Raw genomic sequence first — 14,158 nt, forward strand, 5'->3', positions numbered from 1 at the left:
ATCAGCTGATTGGCACAGCGGGGCAGTCTAGATGCGCCGCAGTCAAGAAGGGAAGCCTTTCTTGACCGCTCCGGTAAACCTTGTTTCATGAGGCATACCGGAGTGGTCGAGAAAGGCTCCCCTTGTCGACTGTGGAGCATCTAGATTGCCCCGCTGTGCCAATCAGCTGATCATCGGCACAGCGCGGTGGCCATTTTGATGTAAATGAAGTGGCGATTATTTAAATTGCCGCTTCATTTTGCTATGTCTAGTAAATTCATCTACGTGGCTCCATCAACGGAGCCATGTAGTCTAGATATACCCTATGTGTCCAGCCCCTCACATTTTACTATATTTGCTCTCAACACCAACCTCCTGCACTCTACTCTGTTATCGGATTACTTTACTAGGGACTCAGTCATGGATTGAAATTACCAGAATTTTTCTTTCCACTGCCCTCTTCATGACACACAGGCGCTGTTCTCTTTGTCTTTGTCTCTATCCATGCGTGGCTGCTATACTATATTGCTGACAGTGCTGTTGAGTTGAAGAGCCTGGTGGATTTTTTCCATGGAGGACATCCAGGATAGAACTAAATGAACACAAACCTGCTGTCTTTCTCTACAAGAGTTCACCTTCCTGATTTTGGCACATTTATTTCTCGGCCAAATAGGTGTATTGCTCAACTTCTTCTATTTGTTCTATCTTGATTGTTATTTGGATTTTAAACAAGTTGTTAGACCTTAAATGTAGGTTTGGAGTGGTTAATTTTCAGGCTGAGACTTGGCCACTTTTTGTGTTGAGTTCTCATAGCATTTTCTGTAGTTTGATTTTATTTTTAGCTATCAACACAATATCATCCATGAATCTAAGATGGTTTAATTCTTCATTTATGTTGATTCCACTCTTCCAATTCATCCATCTCATTACCATTTCGAGGCAGGCTGTGAAGAGTTTGATTAACCCAGTAGTCACCAACCAGTAGATCCGGATCTACTGGTAGATTCTGGAGCTTCAGACAGGTGATCCTACCCAGTTTGGTCAAGAAGTTGTCAAGTGAAGGCACTTCAGCTGCTCCTCCTCACACTGGTGCGCATTTCCGTCCCTTTGCCTTGAAACTGTTTCCTCAGAAGCTTCCTGCTTTCTGTTTAAGGAAGGGAGAAGAGGGACACTGATGTCAAGGTACCCCTTCTCCCACTCTGTACCCCTTCTCCCACTCTGTATCCTATCGGGGATACAATGGTGTCCTTGGCCTTTGTTTGTCAGAGGCTGGAGGGGGATGGCAGGAGACAAATCACTTGATCATTGTCTTCGGTCCACCCTCTCTGGGGCACCTGGTGCTGGCCACTGTTGGCAGACAGGATACTGGGCTAGATGGACCTTTGTTCTTTCAACATCAACGACGGCAATTCATAATGGGAATTTGGATTTCCCTGAGCATTTCAATAGCTAGTTCATAATGAAAACATGGTCCATTGTGCTGAAATTCCTTCAAACACCTGTCTGCTTTCTCTGCTGCTGCTCATCCAAACTTTGTTACCAAAGTTGTTAAATTATTATTTTGGTGAACAGCTCGTAGACATGTAAGATAAGGCATACTGGATGAAAGTTCTTCAGATCTTCATAACAACCATTCTTGTACAGCAGAATGATGTTGGACACCTTCCAGCTAGAAGTATCCTCTGCATTTCCAAGTAATGGCTAAATCTCTGAGCAAGGGTTTCCTAGAGGTCAAGGCCTCCAGCTCTTACTTTAACTATCACTCCATTTTTACCTGTGGCTTTTCCTTCCTTCATATAGGCTATGTCTACACAGCAGTGACTGTCATTATTCCAAAATAACAAAGATTGTGTCTATACTGCAAGCCATTATTTTGAAATAATGGCAAACTGAAGGACTTTTTACTTCGACTCCTGTAACCCACATTTTATGAGGAGTAAGGGAAGCCAAAGGAAGAGCATTCTTCCTTCGATTTCCTGCTGTGTAGACAGCGCTGAAAGCTGAAGTAAGCTATTTTGACTTAAGCTACGCAATTGATGTAGCTGAAGTTACATATTTTAATTCAACTTTTGCTCTGCTGTGTTGACGTACCCTTAGTGAACTGCATATCAAACTTCACTGACAAGAACTGGAGGCATGTGCTCATTGGTTGGTTGAAGTGTTGGTCCTGGGATATCTATTTGAAACAGGAACAGTTTAGTGTAAAAATCTTTGCAGACTGCTTCCAACCTTGTTCTATCAATTACTGGTTTTCTATCGCTGTTCTTTGGCACCATTATTGCTGACCTGTCCAGTGTTAATTCCCTTTTGCATTTTTTGAGACTTCTGCAATCTTCAACTGTATTTAACAGCCTTTCACTTTGGTACTTCTCAAGTCCTCCTTTAGTCTTCTTCTTATCAATTTGCAGAGCAGGGAGTACTCAAGTTTATCATAATCATTTCACTTCCTATTCCTCAACTTCTTAAGAAAGTTCCGCATTTTCCCCAAGATACTTCCTTTTCCTGTCTTCAGTCTTTCTTTCTTATTTCACGCATTGCCTCTGCTTACCAGTGACATTTTTATGATCCTTATCACAGTTATTTGTTAGACTTCAGTCTTCCTTGGTTAGAAATATTCACTTTCAAGATTGCCTTGTTGAATATTTTTGGCTGCTGTCTCTGATTTGCTATCTGCAGTGCATTCTTCTCCACCTTTTTGTTAAAGTTGAGCTGTTCTCTGAGCAAGTGATGATCACTACCAGTGTTAAATGATGGTACTCTAAGATGCCTTGTACAATGCGCTGCTTATCAGAATATAGTAAATCTCATTCTTGTTCTTCACATTAAGCACAATCTATGTCCATCTTCTCTTGGCTCTTCTTCTTAAACCAGGATTTGCCAATGAACATTTCTTTCATCTCCACCAGAGTTGCTAGTTGCTCTCTCCATAGATTCTGTTCATTGATGCCATACCTTCCAATTAATTTTTCACGCTCTTCTATCTTTGGCACTGAAATCTCCCATTTTGATTGTATATGTGAATTTTTGATTGAGAGTTTCCTCTACCTCCTCATAGACTTCTTTCACATTGTCATTTTTGTTTGTGCTTCTGGGAGTACATATTTGTGCTGTTCTTATTCAGTCGGAGGTGTAACACTCTAATGCAGGATGAGTTGAACTTGCAGGACATGATTTTTGAGGATAATTCCTTGTTGATACTGAAGCTGTTTCCACCAATGATTCTCGCACCTTCTTCTTTTCCCACGATGGTGGTACTTTCATCTCTCCACTTCCCCTCCATCTCCTTTATTCATCATGTTTTGCAAAGACCAAGGATTTTGCAGATTGTCCTTGCCATCTTCTCCATTAGATGGTTGATTAAATCATCTCTCATTGCTACCCTGCAGTTGTAGGGACACACTGAGAGGCTGATCCTTTTTTCTGGCTCCTAAGGTTCTCTTCATACTAAATATATGTTTGCTTAAAACCAAGCAATGTTTCTTTGTCTCTCTCTTCTTTACATCTCAGTAACAAATTACTCCCATTTTATGGTCTTTAAAATACATGACATAGAGCCACTCTTATTTCTGCTTATGTCCATTTGAGTTAAAAAGTCAAAGGAATAGAAAGATTTGTCTATATTTGACAGTGTAAAGTTTAAAGACAAACATAATATTTGCCTTTTGATTTTGGTTCTGTCTGTTTACAATTCCAAAGGTTTTCCACGGTCATATTTGACATAAATCTGCCAACTTTTATGATTTATATAATGCCACCCTCTGAGGGTTTTTTAATAGCTCCCATGTGTATCTGATTTCAGTTTGGAAAATATTAGTCCTGTGGGTTATCCCTACGTCCAGAACCTCAATGAAAGGCCCTTCTGATGCTAACATTATGGCTTCATTATGAGAGCCCAGGAGAACAAAGGAAATAGAAGAATAGAAGATTTTGCCAGGTTCTTATGCATGCTAATATTCAGCACTGTCAATATCATTTTTAAAGTATGATAGACCCACAGCTCCTGCCACAGCTTCTATTACAGAATAGGCAAAATGATTACTCCCAGTTGGCATATACTATGGCATTGAAGCCTTTAGCATGTAGGGTACGTGCAGCTACATACCACAGTGTAAGGCAGGCTGGGTTCATACTGTGGAGTGTAGCTACATATGCAGCAGTAAAAGGCTCTGGAGAGAAGGAGGCAGTATGGAAAGTCTCTGGCAGCTGCCTGCTGAGGAAGCCTTTCCCTGTGTGTGTGGGGAAGATTTCAGCAGCAGGGAGGCAGAAAGACACTAGACTTTTAAAAACAGCTCTGGGACCCGCAGGCTCCAGCCAATCCTGACACTGCAATTCTACATGCAAGTCCCACAGGCTCCAGTCAGTGGACCCAGGCCATGTGTGGGTATCTGCACAGACATACCCAGAGTGGCCACACTGCAAGGCAATGCACACAGTGACTGGATTAGCAGCCCCAAGTGACTGAATCAGCATCTGATGAGCTGTACTAACTTTAGTTTGTTGCCTGTAACTGTACCCCCTGCCTTAACCACCTCAAGCATCATCAGCACCTGAATCACTGAATTGGAGATTGGGTGGGGCAGAGCTAGTTTAGGGACAGCTCTCCAATTATACTTTGGGCAAACACAGCTGTGAAGATAAGCTCTTAGAAATGCAGCATAGGGGAAGGAGAGTAATCCAGGGCTGTGGGGGTTTCAGAGGACACTTGCAAAATTCACATGGCCTAAGTCACAGTTGCCTCCTTGGGGCTACTTTGCAGGATGCAGAACTGCTTAGAAGCTCTGCACTGCTGCATTATGCATCCATATCCCAACACAGACTGGCCCTAGCACAGCACCTCAGTCAGGTCTTGTGAGGAGTCCTAGTCTTACAGTAGTCTTATCATTTTCCCTGCTAGAGGAATTCTCAGGATACGGGGCTTTGGAGAGCCCCTTCTGTTACTCCAGTCTGATTACCAGGCATACAGACGTAGAGGGACTCACCATTCTTACCCCTTGATGTTTTGTGAAACTTTCCCACACTTTTTTGGCAGTCGCTTCTTTACATGAACTGTCTATAGGCAAATGGAGAAAGCTAAAATTCTTATGTGCAAAATGTACTCCTGGAGTCTTTGGCAGCTGCTTCATTTGCTACAACAGCAAGGGCTTATTTTTCCAAATTTTGCATGGCATGGGTATTCAGAAAACCAAAGAAATGAAATAGCAGGCTCAAATCTGTCATGCAGAAATACAGAGAAAATTGACACACTGACAAGTGGTACAAATGATTATTTCTGCACTCCAAAGACAGTGAGAGAGAAGATGACAATCTGAGTAAGCTGCCTCCATTCAGTCTGGCAAATTAAAAGCAAAAGACAGTAACGTGTCTTATCAGATACAGAGAATATTGTAAAGTCTGTAGTTCAGATTTTAAACTAATTTCATTTTCAAGGCTCATTTTCCACTGCTTATAACTTTTTCAAGCTTCAACTTTCTTTCAGAATGTGGCCAATATGTTTTCAATCTGGGAGCAAAAGAACAAGGATAGCGGGGGGAAATATATTTTATCTGTTAAAAAGTTCTGTTGGCAACTTTTTTTTTTTTTATGAACAGCTCTAGCACAGCAGGGACAGATGGCAAACACTTGAAATCTGGCAGGGAGAGATTCCCTAAATTGCAAATGGACTTTTCAGAATGCCGGCAAAAGCTGACAATCATTTGTCAAAGTTATGCAATTTTAACAATCATATTTTGTGCATGACCGAAGTTTGCATTCTCTTAATGGCTAGACAGTATTCTATAGGGGCTTGAACGGGAACCTACTGATTGGGAAAATTTGTAGGCTGTGCAGTGTTTTTATCTACAATTAATGAAGGTGAAAAGAGGAGACAGGATTCTTCTACATATGTGAATGTATATAATACAAAGGAAGTATGCAAAGGGTCCAAAGGAATCCTGTCTGGAAAGCTGTGTATGGAAGGAGGCCACATGGATTGCATGAATACCACAGTATAGAGTATTCTACAGCTATTTAAGTACAGTAAAACTCCATTAGTCCGGCATCCAATGCTCCAGGACTCCTGATGGTCCGGCACCATCCGGAACCCGGAAGTGCTGGGGCAGCCGGACAGGCTTCCCCCATTCAGCTGCTGCTGAAACTGACCAGCAGCTGAATCGGGGAAGCCGGGAGCAGAGCAGCTGGGGTGCTGCAGGGTTGGTCTCGTAGCGCTGCCCCTCGGGACTGTGGGACCAACCCCGCAGCACCCCAGCTGCTCTTGGGGACGCCTGGGACAGAGCAGCTGGAGTGCTGCCAGGTTGGTCCCGCAGCGCCAAAGGACGGTGCTGCGGGACCAACCCGGCAGGACCCCAGCTGCTCTGCCCCAGAGGTCCCCGATTCAGCCGCTGCTGAAACAGATCAGCAGCTGATTCCAGGAAGCCAGCGGCAGAGCTGCTCTGCCCCGGGCTTCTTGGAATCAGCCGCTGATCTGTTTCAGCAGCAGCTGACTTGGGGACGCATGGGGCAGAGCAGCTGGGGTGCTGCCGGGTTGGTCCCACAGCATCGAGGGGCAGCGCTACGGGACCAACCCGACAGCACCCCAGCTGCTTTGCCCCAGGCGTCGGGATTCAGCTGCTGCTGAAACTGACCAGCAGCGGCTGAATCAGGGACGCCTGGGGCAGAACCGGACTATCGTAAGGGGGGCTATGAGGGGTTTGGGGTGGCATCCCCTCCCACCCCACTCCAGACCCCTCATAGCCCCCCCTTCTGATAGTCCGGCATATCTGATAATCTGGCACCCCCTGGGTCCTAAAGGTGCCAGATTATCTGAAGTTTACTGTAGTTGAGCATGATGTCTATGTGTTCTTGTTTAAAAATGTAGGAAATTCTATTAAATATCATCAAACCTATGTCGCAAGAATGGTAAGATTACAAAGCAAAACACTCAGAACGCAGGAACTTATAAAGTGAAGGTAATTTGCACAAACTGACCTAGTCTCAGTATCCATTACAATGTGATCTGTTTTTAAATGACCATAAACTATTTTTCTCCACAAGAGTCCGAGCCCATTCAAGCAAAAGGGGGAGAAGCGATTTGGTTGATTCACCGCAGCTAAGATATGCAGTGCTCTGAAAGAACCTGTTGCCCGCAGACTCGTTGTTTCATCGTTTGTAAATTATATGGTGTGAAGTGCTGTAAATGAGGCAGGTTGCTAATGGAAGGAGGAGTAGAGACTTCAATTTAATTCACTGGACTAAGAGTCAAGAGATTTGGTTTCCATTGCTGCTTATGGGACTATAGGTAAGTCACTTATTACTTTCTGTAGCAGAACACTTTCTGACTCCAAGTTATCTCCTTGGCTAAGTCTAGACTGGCATGATTTTCCACAAATGCTTTTAACGGAAAAGTGTTTCCGTTAAAAGCATTTGCGGAAAAGAGCGTCTAGTTTGGCAGGGATGCTTTTCTGCAAAAGGGTTGTCTTTCAACAAAATATGTAGTGTAGACATAGCCTAACTAACTATGACAGTGGATATAGGAATGGAAGCAGGAGGTGTAGGAATGGAGGATAGAGGTGGGGGAAGGATGAAAGGAGGGGGTGGACAGTGTGGGGAGGGGAGGAAGGGCTAGGGAGGATGGTGGATATAGGAGTGGAGGCAGGAGAATGGGGATGTAGGAATGGAGGTTGGAGGTGGGGGATGGTCTGTTGACCATGGAGCTCCAGGATAATGACTAGTGGCCCAGATTACCACAACCGGGCTCTCTTCCCTTGTGACCCAAATCTGGTTCTCAGTAGTATGCAGGCAGGTGAAGCTGGGGGCTCCCCATTTTTCCATGTGCCCTGTCTGCACAGAGCATGTCCCAGCCCTGCAGCGGGAGCTCGCTTGCCAGCTGGAAAGGCACACTTGGAGCGCTGCTGCCCTGCAAAGATGGACAGTAACCAGGCATAGGGAAGGGTTGGAATTTAACTTCACTTACAAGTTTGAGACCCATCATAAAGGTATGAATAAAGACATTACCTGGCTAGCACACGACCTTCCACATCCCAATGATTTAACCAACCAAACAATGGGTACTCAAGAACAATTTTCACCTTCTATATCAGCTTCTTGTAACTTGAACACTCTAATTCACTATTTTTTCCCCTTTCTTCCCCCCACCATTCCCTATTTATTTTTGGATCTGGACTTTTAAAACTCTATTCATTTGAAGAAGTGGATTGTACCCACAAAATCTCATGATATCATCTACATATTTTGTTAGTCTTTAAGATGCTGCTAGACTATTCGTTGTTTTTTAAGTTTTTTCAGGTGCAGAGAACGGGGAATTCTCTCCCTACCTGGCCGCTCAGACGTAACCCAGTCCCTGCCTCTTGCTAGCGAGCCGGGTGCCCAGGAGCACCTGGAACGAAGGGAATCATTTGGAGTAGGGCCCTGTTTTACTGACTGCGTTTGGTTTTCGTTTACACATGAGGCCCAGAAGCCTGCAGAGCACAGCCCTTTCTGACAGGTCACTTCTCCATAGTCCCATGTTAGCTGCCAGGAGAGACTCTGAACACTGTACACAAACTAACTATTTTATTGGCGGGTGGAGCAGGAGTGGGAAAGGTATGGGGGGGGGTGGCTGGCGATTGAAGGGTGCAGGTGAGATGGGCCGAGAGTGTTCAGATAGAGGGGCCTGTCCAGGGGTACGGTGGGGTTGGAGCAGAAAAGGGTGCGAGTGACTTGGGGTCATGGAGGGTGCAATGGGGCTCAGTGCAAGATTAACAGGCTCCCTGGCCACAAAAGCAGCCAGCAAGTCACGGGATGGCAAGGGTAGCAAGCAGGGGGTGCACCCCCTAGTATATTTTAAAAAGTTATGGAATTCTGTATAAATCAGGATGCCTGAGGAAAGACTACCTACAAAGGGCGGAGGTGGTGCAAAACACTCACTACCCTACCGGGTGGCTAGTAAAGCCTTAACAGTAGGTGGCACTGGTTGGAAAAGTGAGTTGTGCAGAGCAGCTGGCGAAGTGTTGAGTCTGCCAGGGAAGGTGGAAATTTAAGGGAGAAGATGCATAGAATATTGTTAACATCTTTGCTACACATTGTGGTTTGGTCTCTCTCAATTAATAGAGGCCCAATTATTCACCTGCTGGATGTGAGCAATATACAATGGAATTCAAGTAATGTGTTACTGGAACTATCGTATTCCACCAGAGGAAGATCAGACTCTGGCATTAAGTTAAAACATAGTAGTTTTTTTTTCATTTAACTGTTTGAAGCTCTGTTTCTATAGTATCTTGATTTTAACCTGTCCTTTTATACTAAATATTGAAGAGGAGGAGCTGCAAATGAATATTCAGTCAGGTGTTAATTAGGATTTTAGACAAGGTCTTCATGCATGCAGATTACTATTACTGTAAATGGTACAGGTTTATTTAAAACAGTTAAAATAAATTTAAAAAATCAAATAAAAACATCAGCAAAAGTTTCTTTTTAGACTTCAGAGAGGAACAATGTTTTGATAAAAGAATAACACAGATCATCTTGGATCTGGATAAGGACATCTGAAAATTCACACATGTAATGGTAAAAATTACATCATCTCTAATATTTTTACCACCTGGCTTACTTCAAATAACAGTAACACAGAGATGCTATTTTGAGGACAACCAGCCATTGCATTTGTTTTCCATCTGATATACAATCTAGGACAACTGCAATAGTAAACCAGTCATGAACTTTATTAAACCTTGTACAGTTTCCAATAGTTCTAGGAACTGTGAATTTACCTCTTGTTGATACCATGATGTGCAAGTGTTCAACATTTATTTTAATATATATGTATGATGAACTGGATTTAGGATTTTAATGAGTTTAATGAGTTAAATATATATGAAATTAATTTTGAGGGAGTACACAAAGAAAGATATGTGAGTGATTCTGAAAATCTTAGCATGAATTTAGATTAAAATTTTATCAAAAGCTAAGCATTAAAATCCATATTTTGACACTTAATAAACAGCCCAAAGTTCAGAGAGGCAGAGCATCTTCAATTCCCTTGGGACACCAACTGGAGTTCTGAGTACTTTGCACATCTGAAAATCCTAAGCATGGATTTAGGAGCCAAACTTTAGTGACTGAAATTTTTAAATAAACAGATTTTTGAGTAATAAAGATGCAGGAGTGAATGAAAGAATGTGCAGGCATGTATAACCAATTTCAAACCTTATGATAATAAGGCATATTTTCCTTACATAGAGATAAACTACAGTATATATAATACTAGAAGACTTACCTGATATTGCCTGGGTCCTTCAGAGCAGGGGTCTGGTGGACTGGGAGGTACAGGAGTCAGGGCAGGGCCCTGGGGATGTGGATAGGGTTGCCCGATGGTTTCAACAAAAGTACCGGACACACTTGACATTACATCACAATCTACATTACATCTTATTTAGAAAATACCAGACATTTATATTTTCTCAGTTGTATTTTCTCAATTTGTTTTCTGAACAGAAAGCTCAAATACTGGACTGTTCAGTTCAAAAGCAGACACCTGGCAACTCTAGATGTGGAAGAGCAGGAGGCTGGGAGTGTGTGTGTGCGGGGGCGAGAGAGTGAGGGTTGGAGGCTGAGGAGGACCTCAAGGTGTGTGGGGTCCCATCTGGCAGGGCTTTCTCTCCCACTCCGGCCAGCAAGATCTTCGTCTGATGGCAGGCAGGATGGTGGAAGCCCTGCCCTGCTGGCCACTCTCTTAGTGGTATGGCCGCCCCCAATGGTCTCTCTGCAGTATAGCTCTCCCCCACAGGCTCACTGTCCCCAGTGGCCATTCTCAGTATCACAACCCTCCTGTCTGTGCCCCTCCATTTCCATGTTATGGAAAACAGTTCTATTACCAGCACTTCCCATTTTCAAACCCTGACCTTGCTTAAGTAAGGATAAGAGGAAGCTGAATGCCAAATTTGGTGGTCCTAGCTCTTACCGTTTAGGAAGAATTCTTGAACAAATGGAGTTGCAAACAGACACACACACACACAGATGGACAAATCTTTACATAAACATACATATAGATATAGATATAGATACACACAAACAGAAAGAGAGAGAGAGAAAGAGAGAAAATTCGACAAGCAATTTAAAACTGAGCATATTGAACTATCCTTTCTTACCTCTATTCCCTCCTTGCTTAAGGCATATTCGTCAAAGTTCAAAATAGCAGTCTTAATGGTTCTTGGAGGGGGTAACACTGTCAATCCAATATTAATAGCATTGCTTCGTTTTGAGTCCAACACAATGATCTCTTGTCTCTTTCCATCTGCAGCAGTTTTCTTGGTAAACAGGTAAAGAGAAGAAAATTAACTTGATACAATTATTTACATTGGTCTTCAGTGACTTGGACTTACATAATAGTAGCAACAATGACAATAAAATCTTGTGTATCTATAAGCAAAACATGGGGTAAATTCTACTGTCCTTTACACCAATGCATCCCCACTGAAGTCATAGGTGGCTGTCAAGAGTTTAAATTAGAAGGCAGAAATTAGTCTTATAACTGTGTAAGATAAATATATTATGTACTTTTTGCCATGAGTCTTGGGAGTACAGAAATTGGGGCAGGATTCAAAAATTTTAACTTAAGTTTGATGTTGTCAGTATGAAGTGATAGATCTCTCCATTGGACAGAAATTAAATGGTGCCAGAAAGTGGTAGAATTTGCAGGGATGCTCAATGGAAGTGTACACAAACGATTAGAGCAGGAAATTGGGAATCAGGGCTTCTGAGCTGTGCCGTGACTGGCTATGTGATCTTGAATATGTCACTTCACTTTTATCTCACCTAATTATAAAATGGAGACAGTCATACTTACATAGTTCATAGATTGTGTGTAGCTTTTTTGCAGGTGGGTCTATAATGTTAGAAAAACAAAGGCAGACAAAGGTTCCATGGTTGCTCTCAGAAGGAGCTCCAACACCTTCTTTCTGGAGGTGCAACATGTGTCCTGCCTGCTCTGTTTTCTGAAGGAATAACACCATCCCATTGATTGTGGTCAGAGTACTGTGGCTGATCCCTGCAGTGCAGACCTACTGTTACCCTCCCATTTCCTTCACATTTCCCTGTAGGGCCAGTCATAATCTAGTCCTTAACATATGCCAAGGGCTTTGAGATCTTCAGGCAAGATGTGTTAGACAGTAATGACAATACAGATAACAATGAAAATGCAAAATATATATTTTACAGATCTCAGTCATGTATTTATTTTTTGTAAAATATGTAAAAAAAATTCTTCCCACCCAACATGGACAAAAAATGCCTAGTCAACTAAGCACACTAATTTGCAAAACATGTATGGGGGTATTATAAAATGTTCAATATAGACTTAATTTAGGGAACATGTATTTTATTTTTTCATCACACTGCATTGGAAGGCATGGTACCTTTTTTTGGAAAGCCGAGGACGTAACTGAATATGGCATATGATGTAGGACTCTGTTATTCAGTGGACTTTGTAAGCATATTTCTTTCTATGTTAGCATACAGTAGGGGGTGGAAAAATGCTGTTCAGATCCATACTGGGATCAAATTTAGGAATTTGACTTGAAGTCTAAAGTTCCTATTCAGCAAAAGCACTTAAGCATGTACTTTACTTTAAGCTTTGGCTCCACCTACCAGTGTGTCAGCTCACATAGCTATGCTTGTGAGGAACAGGAAATAATCCATGCATGGTATAAAACCGAGGCATATTACTTCCCTTTTGGATCACAGGGGGAAGTGGGAAGCAAATTGTGACTGCCTGAGTCTCAACCTTTTCCTGGCCAACTCCCAGGTTAACGCAGCTAAGTTCTGCCATGATTTGGAGTTTGCGCCATAGCAATAACTGGACCATAATTATACTATCACCAACCTATCACACTTTCTCATTCTGGTGTAACTATCACTATTAACAGTATGATTCTTTTAGAGAGTATGCAGTATGGATGAAAAAAAAGTTTTAAAAAAGTAACCATGTAAATGTTAGAAGTTACATGCACTGTGGGCTCTGCCGTATAATGCTTATACTACAGAAGCGTTTAAACACCACAAGAATGGATAAAGTGATGCTTATCAGTTAAACTCTTACGTCCCTAGAACGCCACCATCACTACGTCTAGATGTGCAAATCAAGCACAACAAAATTGCTAATGAAGCAGGGATTTAAATATCCTGCGCTTCATTAGCATAAACATGGCTGCCGCTTTTTTTTCAAAACAAGAGTTTTTTCAAACCCCCCTGGCAGTATAGACGCAGATCTGTCGAAAATAAACCCTTTTTCGACAGATCCTTTATTCCTCAAAAAATGAGGTTTATAGGATCTGTCGAAAAAGGGTTTATTTTTGACAGATCCATATCTAGACGGCCTTTTTTTCGAAAAAACTCAGTTAAAAAAAAAAAGCAGTGGCCATGCTTATGCTAATGAAGCACAGGATATTTAAATCCCTGCTTCATTAGCAATTTCGATGTGCCTAATCTACATCTCTCTGTCGACAGAAAGGTGTATTCTAGACATACTCCATGACAGTATAAAGGGTTTTTTTCACTACTATAACTTATTTTCCTTCTTGTAAGTTCAATAGCTATAATGGTCAATAGCTATAAACACTTTTACACCAGTATAATAGGGTTCACAGTCAGGATGGCATAGTGATACAGTTAAAGTGAAACAACTTTACTGTGTACAGACAAGGCCGAAGAGGGATGTGTACAGAAAGCTGTTTTTTAAACTGGCTTCCCTCATGGATTGGTTCCCGCCTGGCAACTTGCATTGCTGCCTATGATTCAGAGGCTGCAGTGCGGGGTGCAGTGGACTCCATGGGAATGGGGCCAGACTGCACTAGCTGCCAGCCCCATCTCAGGGGACTAACCGCTAATAATTCATGCAGTTAGTTGACTATTCTATTACCTGATAGCTAACATCCCTACTGCAGACAAGAGCAGGGTTGTATAACATAATTTAGCAAAGCAGAGGTGCATTTTTTTCATCTCTTTGGGCAGAAAAATAAATATTTTGAACCATCTTGCCCACATACCTGCCTTGTGTAGCAGCATAAAGGGCAGAAATTTTTCAGACTTGTTCAGTGAGGAAAGATGATCTCTCTCTTTATGCTTGCTAACAAGCTGTCACAGACCTCTAGTCCAGCACACACATAAACTGTCTGCAATGGAGAATGCTGTGAGTCGTGTAATCATGCAG

The 14,158-nt window shown here is 42.4% G+C and overlaps 1 protein-coding gene across 11 annotated transcripts in view; it reads right to left on the bottom strand.

The window, feature by feature from the left end:
* The window catches only part of FHOD3 (formin homology 2 domain containing 3), a 590,681-nt gene that overhangs the window by 69,761 nt on the left and 506,762 nt on the right, over positions 1-14,158 (bottom strand). For all 11 annotated transcript variants that reach the window (XM_075921655.1, XM_075921652.1, XM_025187260.2 and 8 more), the window contains one exon: positions 11,100-11,258. In XM_075921655.1, coding sequence (XP_075777770.1) covers positions 11,100-11,258 — 159 coding nt within the window. The remainder of the gene's footprint in view (positions 1-11,099; positions 11,259-14,158) is intronic.

This window comes from Pelodiscus sinensis, chromosome 2, assembly GCF_049634645.1.
Source record: "Pelodiscus sinensis isolate JC-2024 chromosome 2, ASM4963464v1, whole genome shotgun sequence".
Classification (NCBI taxonomy): Eukaryota; Metazoa; Chordata; order Testudines; family Trionychidae; genus Pelodiscus; species Pelodiscus sinensis.